The following is a 20,335-nucleotide window of genomic DNA, read 5'->3' on the forward strand; positions in this document are numbered from 1 at the left end:
TATACAAACTTCTTCGCAGCGCTAATGCGCTAGCGAACATGACTAGTCTCACGTTCGTGCAGACACTATTCAGAAGGGAAAGAACGTACTTCCCATAGGTTTAACACGCGCCATGCCCCAATCTGTGCCGCATAAAAAAATAACGCAGGCCGCGTGGCATTGCTCTTTATCGTAGTCTAGTCACAACGGGAAACAAAGAATGACAGATTTATTATGACATTCCCGCTCTCAGAACAAAGGCGCGTAACGATGTTAAATATACGCGATGTTTTGGAACTTTGGTGTTGATTGACATGACGCCTCATTTCAGATAAGCAATCGACAATAGTTATAATGAATAAATGACACATATTTGTAAAGCTTAGATCCTCTTCTTTCATTTGATGCAACTCATATGATGCATATTTCACGAATGAGCGATTAAAAAACAATTTGAAGACATGATCCTTTGGTAAGTTCACTTTCTGCCCTTTCATAAATTAAACCTCGGCTCAATCAGGAAAAATGAGCCAGGAATAACAAATTTCTGTTTGTTTAAAGTAATGCTTGCACTTTCATAATTTGATTAAACGAATTCGTTTTCACTGGCTGCCTGCCGTAGCAACAGAGTTATGGAAATTATGGAAATGCAAGCATTATTTTAAACAAACGGAACTTTGTTATTCCTGTACAAATATGTGTCTTATATTTATTATAATTTTTTATCATAAAACATCGATAATTCTCCGTTTCGTTTTCTCATGGGACGCACTAGCTAAAGAAAGTGTTGATTAAAGAAAGAGAGATAGTGGTAAGAGGTAGAGAGATAGTGGTAGAGAGAGATTAGAAAGGTGACTGGATGAGAGAGAGGGAGAGAGGGCTAACAAAAAAAGGGTCGTAGAGAGGGCCTGGAGAGAAAGATAACAGATAAGAAAGGAAATAGTAGGCCCGTCTTCACTATCTCGAGATTGCCAAATATCCAGCTATTTGAACTATCCCGATCGCAAACTATCCAGCTATTTGCGTCTTCATTAGAACGAAGTAGCAAATTAGCTGGATAGTTGGTCGGGATAATATCCCAAGATATCTCGGTCTAGTTTGCAAAATATCCCACTATTTCCGAACTAGCGGGATAGTTTGCGACCGTCTTCATTAGACCGAAGTCCGGAGTCAAATATCCCGATCCCATCATGCACAACGATTTCCGGTTCGCACATGCGATCTATACCGCTCAGCGCGCTAGTACAACCACTGACCACGAGTAAACACGGAAAACCGCAAACTAAACTGAGATATCTTGGGATATTATCCCGACCAACTATCCAGCTAATTTGCTACTTCGTTCTAATGAAGACGCAAATTAGCTGGATAGTTTGCGATCGGGATAGTTCAAATAGATATTTGGCAATCTCGAGATAGTGCAGACACGCCTAGTGTTGATTTGAGATACAGATGGATTTACTACTATCGAGAGAGAGAGAGTTTCAAGGTGTATTCCCGAATTAAAAAGGGGAATTGTTGGATCTGTTTTTGTTATCGGAACAAAAATTCTCCTCACCATTGTCCAGTAGCAACAACGACATACAAATAATGACAGATTTATTATGACATTCCCGCCACAAGTCGGCGCTCTCAGAACAAAGGCGTAGGCTGACAATCTTAAATATCGCGGTCTGTCTGAACTTGGGTGTTGATTACAACATTTCCAAGATACGGTTATCAATCCAACTTTCTACTTCATTTGTGCCTTTTCATTGCACCTTTTCATTGCACCCACGAAAAGATCGATAGAAATGTCAGAATGTCTATTACCCTTCCCAGCTCAATGGGCGGCACAGGGTATGCAAATTAGAAATTGTTCTAGCGCTGCTGGTCGCTACAAGGCGGCCGCGGCGTAGTATCATTCATTCAAAATCAGTTTTCATAAGACCAAACGTCCAAAATGATGACAAAAGATGACATATAAAAATACATAACAGTCTCGTAGAGTAAATATTTCAAAGAACAAAACATGCATGTCTACGTCCCGGCCTCTACCTCTCTCTCCCTCTCTCTCTCAACCTCAAACAACGGACCTCTGCATCGATTGCGATTCACACAATTTTCATTTCATTTACATTTCATTTAAAATGGGGAAAGCCTTCCGATCGCTAGAAGGAAGGAATTTTACTGGCAAGGTGATTAAACGAGTTCTTGCCCCTCTTAGCGCGACAAATAGAAACCCTATTCCTCTCAAGAATTATGTAATATTATGTAAGATAATCCCCCCATTCTTGCCCCTTTCATTGGGTACGCGTTTGGGACGCTCGCGTTCTCTAAACAAAGGAGGGTACGCGATGAATGGAGAAGGTTTTAATCCACCATACCTTACGCGTTAAGGACAGTCGCGTTCTGCTAACAAAGGAGGGGACGCGATCGTCCTGAACCCGGACGAACGCGAGTGATAATAAAGTTGCCTTCCCTTAATTGACTTCCATTTAAACAAGAACTTCTTGTCAGACTCTGATGCAACACAGTATTGCCTATTGTTACAAAGCAGTACGTATACAATAACAAAAACAAGTCTAACAAACATGTCAGCATACATGTAAGTTACATATCAGGTTGAAATGAAGTACTTGCTATGACAAATTATACTATCTCCCAATTGTCTACTTTGATACTAATGTATATCGATTACATGCATTCTAAAAGTTACATAATAGTGATTCTCATGGGCTATTTGACACTAGTCAGCAATTTATCAAATAACAGGTGTTATCAATTCCCAAATGTGGACTTTACTTTTATGACCAATGTATGCACCTTCCACCCACTTGAAAAGAACCGGCCATAAAAAAAAAGTCTATTATAAATTCAAAATTCAAAAATGATATTAATTAAGCTATCCAGGTTCTCACAGCAAGTTGTCAGTTGGACACCGAGCTAACTGCTGCTGTGTGCGAGATTTGTAAACACAACAAAAAAATAGTCATTCCGTCGTAAAATCATAAATGCAATGTACTGTATGTCAGCTATAAGGTAATGCACATGGAAACAGATAAGAGTATACAGTAGGTTTGCGGGTGCACCATGTGAGTGAGAGAGAGAGAGAGAGGGTTGAGGAGTCCTGAAAAAGGACTCTGACTCAGTTATCTTTCTTGGGGGAGTGTAGTCCTGAAAAGGACCGTTTGTTATCTTTCTTAGCATATAGTTCTAAGGAGAACTATAGCGCTTGGAGAGGATGAGTTAAGAAAGATAACAAACAGTCCTTTTCAGGACTACACTCCCCCAAGAAAGATTACTGAGTCAGAGTCCTTTTTCAGGACCCCTCAACCCTCTCTCTCTCTCTCTTTCTCTCACATGGTGCACCCGCAAACCTACTGTATATCTACATCACCATGCAAGCCGACACTTACAAGCAGCATCTAGATAAGAGTATGTCTGTAATGTGGTTTGCATGAGGGTTCAGGGGCATGTTTCATAAAGCTGTTCGTAAAGTTATGCATGAATTTTACGAATGACTTGAATATGAAGAGCTAAATGGGATTCTCAAATCCTTTTAATTGCATATAAGCTAAAGTTGAAATATGCAGATGTAGTTAACCTTATCTTTATTAACAAAACATTTTAATGCTGAGTGTATTTTTGGCTACAATTCGATTGAGATTATGGGAAATACAGTCACACTTTGTTAAAATGTCATGAAAAACTTTGATCATCCCATTTAGCTTTTCATATTCAAATCATTTGTAAAGTCATTTGTAACTTTACGCACAAGTTTTAGGAAACACCCCCTGGTTATCTAAATATATCTACATTAAAATAATGACAAAGGAGGTGAAATTTGATGAAACACTTTTTCCAATGGGATAGATAAGTATGCACATGTTTGTAAATTTTGGAAGACTTACAGATGCTTTCTTGAGGAGCTCCCAGCGTGGTTTGAAGAGGAAGCTGATACCATCGCCAGCTCCATCCAAGAGGGCACCATTTATCAAGAGTACAATCAGAACCAGGTAAGGGAAGGTGGCTGTGAAATACACAACCTAGTCATGGGCGGGTAAGAACAAATCAATACCAAAATAACTTATAAGGCTAATACATGAGAGAAAATAATCATTATATACAATATGCACAGGAAGCAAATTAAAAAAGGAACAAATATGTGAAATGAAACATGGTTGGATGTATGATTTCAAGATAAACGTATATATTATGAAATTGAACATAGTGATACATACAGAGTAAGTTTGAAGGAAGGAGAAGCAGAGGCAATCCTAGCATGTTATTCTTTCACTAAACCCCTGGGACCAGTTTTAGGCAGTTAAAACCAGATTACTTGTACAGGAGTTAATTTTTTTGTTAAAGCTCTTGTTCAAACAAACCATAATTCAGTCATGAACAGGTGTCAATAACCTTTCATTTCATTTCATTTCAACCATACACAAGAAGAAAAAAAAGTCGAATGAATATTAATGAATTATTAATAAACCTGATATTGACTGTGTTCAAATGAACGCTTTACAGATCTGTCAATTAGAAAAATGCATCGATATTACTTGTTCCATTTGAGAAAAAAGAAAATTGACAAGAATGTGTCTGATATTATAAACAGTATCGGTACATAAATCAAACAGCATCGAAACTGTTACTGACTTTACGTTAGGTCTTCAAGCATTTTAAAGCGCCAGGGTACTGACACTAGGACACCATTGAAACTGTTACTGACACTTGTTCAGTAACCAAATTTAGGTCTTCAAGCATTTTAAAGCATTAGGGTACCGAGACTAGGACAGCATTGAAACTATTACTGACACTTGTTTTGGAACTGAATTAAGGTCTTCAAGCATTTAAATGCGCCAGGTACGTACAAGGTAAACCATCTACACAAACATGCTGCAGCCAAATAAAGTGATGTCACAATATTGTATTGTCTTCAAGTTTGTGTATCTTAATTATCTTTGAACATTCCAGGCAGCTAATTGTATGGGGGGGGGGGGGGGGGAGGTTCTTCCCCAGATCCCAACTGACAAATCATTAAACAAAAATGATATTCAATTTGCTGTAGCATATTTCAAGACAGTTCCAATGTACCTGCTTCATGTGTCTACAAGGTTTAAAAGACACAAAGGATATGTGAATATAAAACAAATAAATCCCTAATAAACTCTAGCATTGGTTTCATTTAATGCTATTTCTCTGTATCTGTGTTTTGTGGCCCAGTGTACCTAAGTAACTGCTTGAATCCATAGATTGATTTGTTAAAAGATTGTTTTCAATCAAAGAGAAAAAGGGTCAAACACATAAAAACATATAAAGTATGGTATTCAGCAAAAGTAAAAAGCAATAGAGAGAACAAAGAAGAGATGGCTGAAACTGAAAGATGAAATACAGAGACCTTATATATGCCACACAGAGAGAGAGAGAGAGAGAGAGAGAGAGAGAGAGAGAGAGAGAGAGAGAGAATGGGCAGATAAATGAGGAGAAACAGACTGAGTAACAAGATTATACAAGAGGCAAAACTCTCAGAGACTTCAAGAAACTAAGTGAGAGATAGAAGGATGAGAATAATAGAGGGATTTTGAAGAAGAAAAAAAGCAAAATCACAAAAAGTGAGAAAAAGAGAAAAGCAGAAAACTAAAATCCAACCCTGTCCAATAAAGAGAAATGTAAAACAAAGTAAAAGAAGAGGAAATAAAAAGAAAGTTTGGAGCAATGCATGTACACCAAGGTGAAATAATATCAACGAATTAGAAGTTGTTAATTTTTTTTTAAACATTGAATAATTTGGTATTGCACAAAAAAGCACAAAAAAAGAAAAGAAAGGAAATTATTTCCTGGTGCCATATAAATATTTATAGACACAAGAGAAGAGTGGGAGGGGGTGGCTAGAGGTAAAACAAATATGACTATACTTCATATGTTTGTTTTAGGGATATCTAAAAGAAGTACCGGTATGGTATTAACCTTAACCATGACAATGTTTTTACATCACTGAACAGTATTTGTGTTCTTATCTATTTTTCTTCCTAGCAAACTATTAAACTTCATAAAACACATTTATATTCTACTTCAGGGGGAGGGGGGAGGGGGGAGGGGGAGGGGGGGTAGCAGACAAGCAAATTTAGATATAACCTCTCCATCACTAGTTGCTTATGGCAGGTGTTTTTTTAAAGTCCCCACTCCCTTCTCAAAATATATGTAATTCAAAATACATACAATTGAAAATTTTAAATCATTCAAGTGAGAACAAAGTAATATATTTTCAAGTAATTGTAAAACATTTGGTTGGGTATCCCCCCCCCCCCTAAAATAAATTCACTTGCAAGTATGCATGCATCATTCCTCAGCAAAACCAAGCTAATGAGAGGAGTTAGGGTATGAGATCTACATGTAGGTAGGGAGCCAGCATGTCTTCACCTTGTCAAGAATAAAAGATAGACGCACACATTGGTCATCAAGGGTTACTCTTAGAGCCAAGCAATGACTCAGAGAATAACAAGTTTGATCAAGTTGATTCTTGGTAGGTCATAGGTCATCAGACTTGCTCGGGCTGAATATCAAATATACAATCAGAGACTTGATCGGGATGATTTTCGCTACTTGATCAGAAACTTGCTCGGGTTGTTTATCTTTTTAAAGGTAGTGTATCCCATTTGCAGCCAACATCAAATTCTCTAGAACTTTAAAGTCTTATCTGTGAAATTTAATCGTTAAAAGTGTCCTAGTATTCAAATCCTGCAAGGAAACCTGTTTTTACTTCTCTGTCAGACACTATTGAGTGACTGACTGACTTTTTTTTCTTCTTTGGTAATAACATACATAAAATGAGCTGTAATGGGTAGATTCTGTCGATCTACATCAATAACCCACTTGTTGTAATGGCCAAAATTAAACTCTTTGAATATTTGTGCAGCACTCGCTAATTCGATTCGACAACTAATAGTCTTTATTTTCGCACAAAAAGACACTTTCAAGCCCTTTGGTTTTGAGGGAAGTTCTAAATTAGTATCTTTCAAATCCTGTTGGAATTTAACCTTTTCACTTGTTTGGTCTGCAAATGGGACATAGTACCTTTAAAGTATAATAGTTGAGAGATAGAAAATGTCGTTCCAGCAACCTGAGAAAGATAAATCAGGAAAAAAATGATTAGTTGGTAGCGGACAATGTGATCACTGGTGTGATGAGGCATGGTGGTGAAGTGTGTAGCCTTCCAACTTCAAGGTATAGAATAGTTTCCTGTGATAAAACAAAATGAATGTATAGAAAAGGATTATAAAGATGGAATGTACAACAAGGGTTACTTCAATTCATGTACTATACCGGTATCTACAGACACTACTACTACTTGTACACACATTAACCCCTCTGATAGGGGCTTTAAAATCAACTTGAGGTATATCAAGTTACACATCCTTAACAATGAAAAGTGGAATATCTCCCATTATATACAGACAGAACATTTAATGTTACATGAAAGTATATGAAGAATCTTTCCAAAAAAAGTGCACAAATGATTAGAATTGGGTAAAACTTATTGATGATTTTGAGCCTGATATCAGCACACATATAAACCAAGCATATGATGTGTAGTATGTGAATGGATCAACACTTTTCATGAGTATCTTGTTACCTTTTGCCCCGTTTCATTCTTAATTGAAAGTTTTTTTTCTGTTCTTGCACAAACCTAGCATGCAGCATCAAAGTATCTCAATAGCTGTCTCTCATAAAATCTCAAGACAAAATAGAAACTCAAAGTACATTCATTGGGTCTAGTACTCCCTAGTTCTCAGCCCTTGATAAAGTATAAAGATTTGAAGAAAAAACTATCTGAAAAATTGTGCATTTAATTTGATCTGGCAGTATTACAAAGTAGATGTTTTAAGAATTGTTGCAAATAATTATACCCATGAAAGTTGCTCATCCATCCACACAACTGTATAAATCATTGCTCTACCAACAGATACCAGACCTGATCAGGACCTGATAAATATGAGCCAAGTCCTCACCTTGCCTGACGTAGCAACACCTTTGAAGAGACAGAAGTAGACCAGGACCCAGGCTAACAATAATAGACCAAACAGCTCCCAGCGCATACCATTTGGTTCATCAATTCCACCACTGATCTGCAGTACTCGGTGGCTGTAGAATCAATCAAGGAAATCATTCAATATGACAAATAATAATAATAATAAAAACGTTACTTATAAAGCGCTTACCACCGAAGTCTCTAAGTGCTACACACATACATGAGAGTGTGATATAAATGACAGTGGTGCTTTTGTTCCCAACTGGTCATCCATGAGTGCCAAGTTCTAAAGAATCTGAACTTGAAGTTCATGCACTAGTATGGTGATATGTCAGGCAAGATTTGCTACTATTTGGTCATCAACTGTCTGAAGCTTAAGGCCAGGGCAATAGAGCAATTTGAATGCACAGCCGAACAACAGCGGTGCATTTTGTAACTTTTTCGATTTTGATCTTGCCCCTTATTTTGATCTACATGTACCTGTACTGCACATTCCATGACTGAAAAATCATAACAAATGGGATATCATTCTAAAAAGTGATAAACTCACTTTCTAATGATACGAAACATAGCGATGGTCATGCCATGGTAAAACAGCTATAATCCATTATACTTGAGTTTCAAAACTTTTTTTTAAGGGTTTAGGTAGTTCCATTGAGAAAGAATGTTGCAAGGACATGTCTATCTTTCTCAATTTACTCTTAAGTAATTCAATGAAACAGTTCTGTTTGTTTCGTGCTCATTAAGATCTAGTAGTATAATTACTGTTTAAAAAATTAAAAATAAAAAACTTACTCAAAGTACTCTTGGGTAGATGAAATGGATCCATTAGGTTGAGTCTCATTAGGACCCAGATTAAGGTAGTCATCTTGAGACCAGCAATCCTCTGAGTTCCAGGTCATATTACATTGAGACCATGGTAACACACTCTGGAATGAGGCAAAGAGGTAGAACAGGGCCCATGTCATGATCACATTGTAGTAGGTTGTGAGGAGGAATGTGATCATCACAGTTGCTACACCAGTACCTGCAGGTGAGAAAAGAGAAAACAATGGTGCAACTTAAGTTTTAAAAACCTTTATGACAAGAAACATTTTATGTGAGAAGTAATCACAGTGCCTTCTTTCCATTGCCCAATGATACATGGATCTACTTCATAATTATGCATTCATTAAAAAAAAATTAAGACATACTATTATCTGTCCAAATCATAAGATGCCATCTTGAAATGTGAGTCCGTAAAACTGCTTACGTGATGTGAGTGAAAGGTTTATACACTTTCTTAGAATCTATACAAGAAAAGGATAAGGTATGAATTCCTTATAGATTTGTTTGTGAATTCGGTATATATAAAAGACATATGGACTGCTATAATATTCCAAGCATAGCTGTTTCTATACTGGCTCTCAGGGACGTTACATCCTGCTATGATCCTGAGGCGAGCCGAGGGCCTATAGAAACAGCAATGCCTCTCATAGCAGTCAATGTATCTATAGAATAACTTTGTTATTCAGAAAGCTTGGTCTATACTGTATGCTATTTTAAGTTTAATGTCATATCCGTGCTCAAAGCAAGTAGGCCTACATGTATGTGTATGTTCTCATACAGTGTGCCAAAAACTAAGACACAGTCACTTCTATTGTCTTTTTTTTTAGAAATACAGTCACAAAGAAGCAAACAGTTTGTGCCCTACATCTCTTACTGTAGATCTAGACACGTTTTCATAAATTATTGTTTACTCTGTAAATCCCACACAAACACAAAGATATCAATCGTATTTGTACTGGACTGTAACTGGTCAATAGATTTGACCTTATACTCAGGGATGTTATTAACCAAAGCAATGAACACCTTCTGTAGCATTGTTCACCCATGCATCCGCCATGGTGGCCGGTTCACCCTAACCTACATGTAAATCATAATGAATATGACCTTTATAAATTGTCACCCTTTCAGGACTGTAGGCTGTATAATGCCCATATTTGGCCTAATACTTGTGGGTAAAACTTTGGTTGGTTGAAGTCTGCTGATGTGTAACACTGTCTATATATCACACACATTAAAAAAAGAACCCTTTTTTATAACTTGTCTCATAGCAAAATAAAATCATAAATCTCTCTCTCCCCTCCCCCTCTCTCCCCATCCCCTCTCTCTCCCTCCCCCCCCCCCTCTCTCTCATACCCTCCCCCTCTCTCTCCCACCCTCCCCCTCTCTCTCCCACCCAGCCTCCCCCTCTCTCTCCCACCCTCCCCCTCTCTCTCCCACCCTCCCCCTCTCTCTCCCACCCTCCCCCTCTCTCTCCCACCCTCCCCCTCTCTCTCCCACCCTCCCCTCTCTCTCCCACCCTCCCCCTCTCTCTCCCACCCTCCCCTCTCTCTCCCACGCCCCCTCTCTCTCCCACCCTCCCCCTCTCTCTCCCACCCTCCCCTCTCTCTCCCACCCTCCCCCTCTCTCTCCCACCTTCCCCCTCTCTCTCCCACCCTCCCCCTCTCTCTCCCACCCTCCCCTCTCTCTCCCACCCTCCCCCTCTCTCTCCCACCCTCCCCCTCTCTCTCCCACCCTCCCCCTCTCTCTCCCACCCTCCCCCTCTCTCCCACCCTCCCCCTCTCTCTCCTACCCTCCCCCTCTCTCTCCCACCCTCCCCCTCTCTCTCCCACCCGCCCCCTCTCTCTCCCACCCTCCCCCTCTCTCTCCCACCCTCCCCTCTCTCTCCCACCCTCCCCCTCTCTCTCCCACCCTCCCCCTCTCTCTCCCACCCTCCTCCTCTCTCTCCCTCTCTCTATATACATGTAGTAAATTCCTACTGTCTTACAAATGTGAAATATCATTCAATAACATTTACAACAATCAGTTTGTTTGTAGGAAGATTTATCTGTGGGCATGTGTAAAGCTAAAGGTCATTTTCCAGCTCAAAGAATGTTTTTTTTATGCACACCTTTAGCCAAAATAGTGACAAAGACACCAGATTCTTGCAATATTCATTTTGTTTGATTTATATGTAGTAATAAAGAAGCATACAGTATCAGCCCCAAGTTTATTTCTGTAATGTACAAGTACATGTACATGTAGATCTAGATGCATTTTTATTAATTATTGTATACGGTACTCAGTAGATCACACAAAAACACAAATATGAAAAGATATACATGTGTATTTGCATTTGATTTCTGAAGATATGAGTGATAAGATGTGTACTGGACTGTAACTGACCAATATGATTTGACCTCACACACAGACTTGTTATCATTCATCACACCAATATACACTTTCTGTAGCAGTGTTAACCCTATCCCAATATCATGTTCAGACTATTTATATAATATTGGATGGCTTTGGGTGTGATACAAGAATAAGTTGTCATGGTGAGAGTGGACAGAGTGGTTTTCCCCTTGGACCACTGTACTAAATCAGAGAGCAACATTCTGCCATATTCCATCAGTGTGCTTACGCAGTAGGATTCAATTTTGATCGCTAATTTCAATTCACCCGGTCAGCTGAGAGCTGCCGTGGGAGAATGTAAAAACCCATACAGATACTGAATCACAGACGATCGCGAACGTAAACAAAGATGGCCGCCTCCAGTAGTAAGCGGGAGGTTTAAAGATAAAGACCAGTTCTGGTCAATGCGATTGTATTGTGAAAGAAACGTTTGGAATCGATCAGAAAAGGTTGATCATCTGGCATACAAGTATTGGTGTGTACTGCAAGGTTCTGGAATCATCAAAATGATAAGAAATTTGCCCCAGTCTTGGTAGGGTTACAAGCACTGTACACAGAAAGATGTATATGGGACCATGCGACACATGCGAGATATCTATCCGGTCCAAACAGATATAATAATTTACCAAATATATCAATTAGTAGGAGGTTTAATAAAATTTGGAGTGGACTATTAGGCTATTATTATTATTATTATTATTATTATTATTAGTCAAAACATGTTCTTTCACATGATTGGTATAAATAAGAGCTTCAATTTCATTTTTTGAGAGGGGGCATTTCCAAAACTGGTCTTTACCTTTAAAGACTCAGAGAACACCAAAAAAAGCCATGAAAGGAGCAGTTGGATTATTCTGTGTATATTTAGCAAAAAAAGGGCACCCCACTGATTCTGAGGCACTGGACAAAAATGAACTACCGGCTATTTTGTCCAATATTTATCTCGAAGTAAGGAAAGCTGACAGAGAATTCTACAAAACCACCTCACTCAATGGCATCTGCGCTGGCCTTAATTGGTACCAAAGTTGTATATCATTTGTAAAAAGAGCCTAGTATAGGTAATAATAGTTGCATGTATATTGACAGGGCTTCTTTCGGGGTGCAAGCCCAGTCAATACAATATCATAATTGACATAAAAATCATCTGAGACCGATGCTTCATTGAAAGATTTTTATCTTGGCTTTTTGGTAATAAAAGATCTAGATTAAATTATCTTATTTCTCCCATCTCTGATTTCTAATTAATCAAATATTGACAGAATTTTTTCATTTTTTTCCATTTAGGATCTCCATGCTCACAGGCTAATGCATTCCCAAAGTATGTAGAATCTATACTCTAGCATACATGCAGCTGTCTAATGATTGATACTAATAGGTGCTGGAAAACAGAGCTTTTCAACACATGAGGCCTGTCTTCACTATCTCAAGATCGCCAAATATCCAGCTATTTGAACTATCCCGATCGCAAACTATCCAGCAAAGAGGCACTGCGGACCCCTTCAAAAACATAAGTATGGAGCCCTGCATACATTACAATCCTCTGATTGATACATAGGAGATTGACTCAGTCGGTTGGTCCGTCGGTCTAGGAGGTATGCAAGTCTGCTTGCTAAGGCTGTGCACAACAGTGTAATGAGGTACCCAAGTACACTCCCAGGCTTACAAGCAAATACTCGAATATTCGGACGCCATGTTTTTTTGAATTTTTTTGAATTTTTTTTTTGTTGATTTTTTTTGCCACCACCATACCACTGGGGCAGTATCCCAGGTCCATCACTGAAAACGCATGCAATTTTACTTCGAGTTGCAGTTGAAGGCGCCGATCTAATAAAAATAATAACAGTAAACAATGCTGTTTTAAAAACCAAAATAATCCATTTTTCTCCGATTCCAAACAGAAATCCAGACAGATATTTTGAAAACTTTAGTCATTTTATATGTTGGAACAGATGGGGAAGTAGTCCGCCACTACATCACATTGACATTACCTCTTCAACTAATTTGAAGTGCCCATACGTATAGCGATTATATCTTTCAAGAATTCATAACTTTCTTATATTCAAGCAGATTTAATTGAAACTTTCATCAGTTTCCTTCTCTGATTCGTCTGCTTTCTTCTAGAGTGATTCTTTATTTGGGTAGGATTTCCCTTTAACTGACAGCTCGTCTGCAGGCGAACAAACTAACCATGAGAAGAAGGCTTTTCTTGTAAGGCAACAATTCACAATGGATATAGGCATTCAGTTTAGAAAGAAAGAACAGAATTCAATACCAACGCCCCCTACAAAGGAATTTAACTAAAATATTCCAGTGGGGCTATTGTCATTCACTGACACTGTGAAAGAGCTCTTCTCTTGGGAATTCTATTGATTACCAACAAAGTAAGCTGCAAGTATAAGATACGGCTACCACACTGGGATGGTCTATCAGCTACAAAGATAGGAGTGATGATAGTCACTGGTCAATGTGGATACGGCTCAAGATGGCTTCACGGGGGCAGGAGGGACAACCCCTGATGATTTTTAAAACATGCCCTAGCTCCCCTCTCCACTAATGAGTGTTCTAGTAATGGTGTGAACGTGCTTTAATGGAGGAACCAGCATATCAACCATGACAGGTGCGTTTCCACCTGGCAGTAACGATGACCTACAAAGAGTGACCCTTTCTACACAGAATGCATGTGAAGAAAAGATCAACTGGCTACTCAATAGGCCTGTCTTCATCAGCTCGAGATTGCCAAATAACCCGCTAAATCTGATTTGGGAAATGATCCAGAAGTTACAAATCGCATCTTCATCAGCTCGAGACTTGACCTCGAAAATTGAAACTCAAGCTCAAGAAAATAGCTCAAGATATTTTGCTCAGTGTTCGCGCATAGTGCGAGTCTTCGGGCTGGTGAAGAGGCACCGGACAAAAAGCAGGATATTTTGCAAACTAGTCCAAGATATCTTACAATGATTATCTCGTCCAACTATCCCGCTAATTGCAACTGCAGGCTGATGAAGGGTAAAGACGCAAATTAACTGGATAATTTTCTATCGGGATTGTTCAAATAGCAGGATATTTGGCAATCTTGAGCTGATGAAAACAGGCCTAATGAACATCAATGTACTGAAATAGATAAGAGCTGCTTCCATCTTAACCCATTGCTAACAGGATATATTAAAACGTAAAGGAAGTGAGCAGTCAGTGGGTTAATAGCTCTGAGGTGTGGCAGAGGTTAAAGGTTAAGACCAGTTATGGTCATGCGATTGCATTGTGAAAGAAACATTGTGAAATCGTTCAGAAAAGGTTGATCATCTAGCATACATGTACAGTACTGCAATGATAAGAAATTTGGCCAAGTCTTCATAAAGTTAGAAGCACTGTACACAGAAAGATGTATATGGGACTACACACACGTGCGCAACACATGCATTTGTATATCTCAACAGGCAAGAGATACACTAATTTACCAAATATATCAATTAGTAGGCGGTTTCCCGTCAAAATTGTTATCATCATGTAATATTCAAAACATATTCTTTCACATGATTGGTAATAAGAACTTCCATTAGAATTTTTTGAAATTGGGGCGTTTCCAATACTGGTCTTTACCTTTAAAAGAAATTTGTATCATCTCAGTCACTATCTCAGAAGCAGAAATGCATGTGATGGGGGAAGCAGGCATAAACCAATTAACTATCTTTATGCTCAATATGCCCCCCCCCCCCCCAAAAAAAAAAAAAAAAAAAAAAAAATACAACAACAAACAAACAAGACTTGTAGGTAAATAAATGAGAGAGACAGAGAATCAAAAAGCAAATTATATGTAGTGACATCCAACAATAGATGCAGAAACCAATAAATCAAATCAAATTTTTAAAAAAAGCACCTGTGCAATACTCATCCATTCATCCATTCATCCAATCATGCATGAAACCATTTAATACCAAATTCTGTTCATACTCTGGTAAGCATGTTAAATAAGATACTGTAGAAATTCTCAGGGAAAAAATTAATGTTTATTTTTTGGGGGGGGCTACTCTTCAAGCTTGCCTGCCTGAAAATGATATTCTTAAAATTATTTTGCATTGAACTCTATGCAAATTTATGGGGGCTCCTTTCTGATTTTCGGGGGCTCTTTTGGGCATTTCGGGGGCTATTTCACCCTGAGCCTCGTGTATTTTTTTCACATCACATTAAGTTTTGAAAAGAATGTGTTCAATGAATGTTTCTCTCCCACTTTAAATCAGAATGTTTATAACTTTGCTACCAACTGTAAAGTGGAGCTAACATCATGTACAGAATATGAAGTTAAAAGTAAAACTGCTTGTCGCTCAATCGTCTTCATGGTATTAACCTGGCACTATGCCAAGGAATGCACAAAGTTCAAAGGATTGTGGAGTATAAAAAAAAAAGAGATTGTGGAAATAATCATTGAAGCGATCAACTATTCAACTGTATCATTCAAATTTTTGAATTACTTGGGGAACTACTGTGTGATTATAACAAAAGAATCTCTCTTCTTTTGGTTCTTTTCTACTCATTTTCCTTAAGATAGAGTAGCTTAGACTTTAATGGAGAATTCATATCTGCAAGGGTATCAAAATAAAATCCTGTGTTTTTGCAGATCCAACTGAGTGTGACAATAACACTTTTTTTAAAGTCAATTCAAATATCAATATTGAATTTGATGTGTATGGCTGTATGCATGGCCTGCCTCAAAGAAAAGTTACAATGATTTGTCAGCCTAACAGTCTAGTCTTGCTGGAAGGCTCTGAAGGCCAGGTACAATAATGGAGAAAGGATTAAGAACAGTGTGAATACAGTGTGATGATGGTCCTCTTTAGAATAATAATCTTTAACATTTGTCTGCTTGTCAGCCACTTTGAAAGATAAGAGGAAATGAATGATCATGAAATCAAAGAACAAGTAACAAAGATATTGGCCAGGTATAAAATGTATGTATCACATGGCATCTGTTTACATACCAGGTACCCCAATCTCAGAAAGATCGACAAACTTTACAGCAAATCAAGGTATCATGACTGATGAAAAATATTCCTATTCATGGTTTGATAACCCATAATGAAGATAATACTGATGCACTCGACAGGGTAATACAGTCAAACCTGCTTTAGTGACCACCTGTCTACAAATACCACATTTGTTGCTTCCCTTGAAAATAGTTTCTCATTGAAACATGTACTACAGGAACCTGTATATAAAGACCACCTGCTTATAAAGACAACTTTTCTTGTCTCCCTTGGGTGGTCTTTATAGACAGGTTTCACTGTATCAGACTCAATTCTCTTCGGCAGTGAGTATAAAAAGGGTATGATTCTCACCTTTGAAGAGAGGGGTGATCTTCTTGAAGGCTTCTACCGGTCCATATCGGATGTATTGACCAAGACCGAACTCAAGAAGGAGAAGAGGTAGACCGGTCAGGAACAAGGTGAGGAAGTAGGGGATCAGGAACGCACCTATATTCAGAGACAGATGGGGAAAATAATAATGGATATTTTTTTTGTTATGAGAGAAAGGGGAAGAGAGAGGTGAGAGAGGTGAGAGAGAGGGAGAGAGAGGGAGAGGGAGAGAGAGGGAGAGGGAGGGAGGGAGGGAGGGAGGGAGGGAGAGGGAGGGAGGGAGGGAGAGAGAGAGAGAGAGGATAGAGGAGAGGGGAGAGGGGAGAAAGGGGGGAGAGGAAAGAGAGATAGGGAGGGGAGGGAGGGTGGAGAGGGAGGGGTGAAAATGCGGGGTTGTAATATACATTTGTACATGTAGAAGAACAAGGAAAGATAGAGCCAAAAACTTGTGTGTATGATGTACATGATGACCTTGTGGCGTGTTCAAAAATTGAGGCGCAAAAAGCTTTTATTTGACCATCTTCAAAAGCATAAAAACTAGAATCTCATCTAAGGAACCGTTTGATAATGCCATGTGTGAACCAATATGTACATTTACATGCACACGTAATAAAAGTTCAAAGTGCCTTGAAGAATATTTAGATTGCGATCAGGAGGCCAACACATGATATTTACATGATACCAACAGGTAAGACTTAGCACATCTTGGAATGACTTAACAAAATTAGAAGATGACAAAGCATTTTTGTCTTCCATTATCAGTTTCTAAAATAAAGTAGATATTACCAAAGAGTACAAACTGTGATTTATCATCTAGGACACTGTACTACTAGATGATGTTAAACATTTGACATCATCTCTGCTTCATCAATGATACTTCTTAACATCAAACATTTAAAATGATGAAGATTATGTGTACTCACCACCACCACTCTTATAACAGAGGTAAGGAAATCTCCAGACATTCCCTAGACCGACAGCATATCCTACACAGGCTAGGATAAACTGAGCCTTGTTACTCCACTTCTCCCTGGTTGCCCCAGGATAACCTGCCGTAGCAGGCGGCGCTTTGAGGGGTGAGAAACTTGCCTTGGATGGCATTGTGCTTTCAATCTCCTTGGGACTGCATGATAACGAAAAAGAAAAAGAAATAAATGTACCTCGTCAAAAGTAATCTTGATTTCTTGTTCAATGTAGGTTGCCTCATAATCATGGGAAAAAAATTACTGATTCAAACCTAAATTTTCTTCTATTTTGTTATATTTTGTTTAAATGTACTTCTCAATTTCTCATTGCCTAAGCCACTCAGCAACAGGATCAATGAGTACTTAGTACTCAGTGAGTGTCAGATCATTGTGAATAATACTAAAACCTACAAAACAAAACAAAGCTACACTTACCAAACCTAACTGACATCTTCACATCAAGTGTAACCTCTTATAATGGGTATTAATTACTTTCAGATCATTGTGAATATACTCAAGCCTAAAAATAAACGTGAAACCAAACTGAAATCTTCACATAACATGAACCTCTTATACTCACTCCACATTCACACTACCAGAATTCACTGTATACATGTAGCTATACAAACCATTTATACCAGAATTGAATAGCACTATACGATAGGTCATTACCATTTTTAAAGTCTGAACATCAGATAAAGCAACATTGTATAATGAAAACTTGTGTTTGCGCATTGAATGAAAACTCAATGAACAATCGGTGTCCCCGTCTAGTCTGAATGTAGTATCATATGAAAACCGCGTAATTGGGAGGGGCTTAATCGCGAAAGAACAATGAATGGCCTGCTGTCGGGTCTACTGATCTCTTCAAAAGTAGTTTCTCTATGCTTCCTTCATTTTACAAAAGAGTCCTACTTTACAATTTTAGTTGATAGTTTTGTATAAATGTCTTCAAGTCTGAATAGGCCATAAGACTCACTCGCTTTGCTTCATTTCCTGTGGTTGAAACTTTACTTTCAATTTCTAAAAGATTCACTCCCTTCTCTCTCTGGGAATCTCTCTCTACACCTCTCTCTCTCTCTCTCTGGGAAATTATTCCACATTTACGATTAGATATGAATATCATGTATACCTTTTCCTTGTAAAAAAGCAATGTTATCAAGCTTGGCTACACTACATGTAGCTTTGGCTACACTTTGAAGACTTAACTATTTTTTAATGGGTACATCCCTACAGACCCGCATTCCACAAGATTGACAAAATTGGTTTCGTGAAAACCCTAGGAAATTTGTGAAGAGGCTGCTGAGACCAATATATATCGGTCTTGGGGGCTTTATCTATCTTCATAGACCATCAGTATCATGCATGTACTGTTGATCGCTAGAATCCTCAGATAACCTTCCAGAAGACCCAAGAGGAGAGAGACATGGTGGAGATATATTTCACGAGACTGGCCTTTATTTAAATAAGCAACAGTGGATTCATATACACTGTACATGCCAAAATAAATACAAAACCAAGCAATTTTAGCAGCAAGAAAATGATTACCAACTGAAAGCAAATGCATATGAAATTGATATATCACACATGTCTATTGAGGCATTTTAAATCATTTTTTTTTAAATTCTTAAATGGGCAATTTAAAACGCAGTTTTAAAAGTGTTGCGAGCTAACCCTGACTGGGATGCTGGTGTGTTTGAACCAATTGTCTACCGGTATACTCTTATACATGTACATAGGTCACAAGGCAATTAAGAAGTAAAACTGATTACTACGACCAGTTATCTTAATAATCTGAGACAAACAGCATTTATTCATTTCTAACTAGCAACTGGTCTACTCTACCACTGTAATGGTTACAATTTAGAAGTCCCAACAGTTCCAATCAGCATACACGTAAGTCAAAGACATATTGCAAATCCATTCATATATTCGCCACACTTGATAGCCACTTGGCCATGCACTTCTGAATGTCAATCAAATAACTCACTGCAAACTCCCCAGAATCGATGTCTACAATTATTTGCTGGAATTCAGGAATACTGTCATAAATTGGATGAGCATGGTGATCTCAATGCAATCTATTAGGAAGGTGCGACTGGTGTGAAGGATTGATCAGATAAAAACACACAGCATATAGGCAGCATTAGACAACCTGATTAATTTATTTCTTAAATCTTCAAGGAGGAACTATAAGTGCGATGTAAAACTGCCTTGTCATAGTGAGTCAGCAATTTGCACTACCTGTATCTACATTTACATCTGTAAATACAAATCTATTTGTACATGTACAGTAGTTAGCAAACATATACATGTATATATGCAAACTTTGGGGTCCGCTCACTATTCATAAGGACCACTGTTCATACAGTAAGGAACAGTATTCATAAGGACCGCTATTGAGAAGGACTGCTTTTCAAAATTTGAATAACAGTCCATATGCCTTAATGCATAGTGACCACCTTGGCGTTTTAAGAATAGCGGTCCTTATGAAAAGCGAGGGTACCCCCAAAACTTTTATACTGTAAGTTGGGCACCCTTTGTTAGAGACTACAAATTTTAATGACTGAATTGATCTAGCAAATAACTGTTCTGCCTACGTCTACGTCTATGGTACTCGTCAAAAGCCTTTTCAGCAACTGCCTAGAACTGGGTTGATTAATTTACCTGAACTGTACATGAACAATATGAGACCTTGAATTCATTCAGCCATATCCTTGTTCTTGTTCTTACTTTTAAATAACTTCAACATTTAAATTTGAATAAAGTTTTATCAAGTACTACATGTACTTGCTCTTTCTGTAACTATAGTG

At 38.3% G+C, this 20,335-nt stretch overlaps 1 protein-coding gene across 3 annotated transcripts in view; it reads right to left on the reverse strand.

Moving 5' to 3' along the window:
- LOC115919132 (sodium- and chloride-dependent GABA transporter ine-like) overlaps positions 1-20,335 on the reverse strand; it is a 44,498-nt gene that overhangs the window by 17,815 nt on the left and 6,348 nt on the right. For all 3 annotated transcript variants that reach the window (XM_030971996.1, XM_030971991.1, XM_030972005.1), the window contains exons 2-6: positions 17,481-17,680; positions 16,540-16,674; positions 8,786-9,017; positions 7,971-8,103; positions 3,873-4,007 (exon numbers count right to left, since the gene is read on the reverse strand). In XM_030971996.1, the coding sequence (XP_030827856.1) occupies positions 3,873-4,007; positions 7,971-8,103; positions 8,786-9,017; positions 16,540-16,674; positions 17,481-17,680 (835 nt within the window). The remainder of the gene's footprint in view (positions 1-3,872; positions 4,008-7,970; positions 8,104-8,785; positions 9,018-16,539; positions 16,675-17,480; positions 17,681-20,335) is intronic.

This window comes from Strongylocentrotus purpuratus, unplaced genomic scaffold, assembly GCF_000002235.5.
Source record: "Strongylocentrotus purpuratus isolate Spur 01 unplaced genomic scaffold, Spur_5.0 spur5_contig_862, whole genome shotgun sequence".
Lineage (NCBI taxonomy): Eukaryota > Metazoa > Echinodermata > Echinoidea > Camarodonta > Strongylocentrotidae > Strongylocentrotus > Strongylocentrotus purpuratus.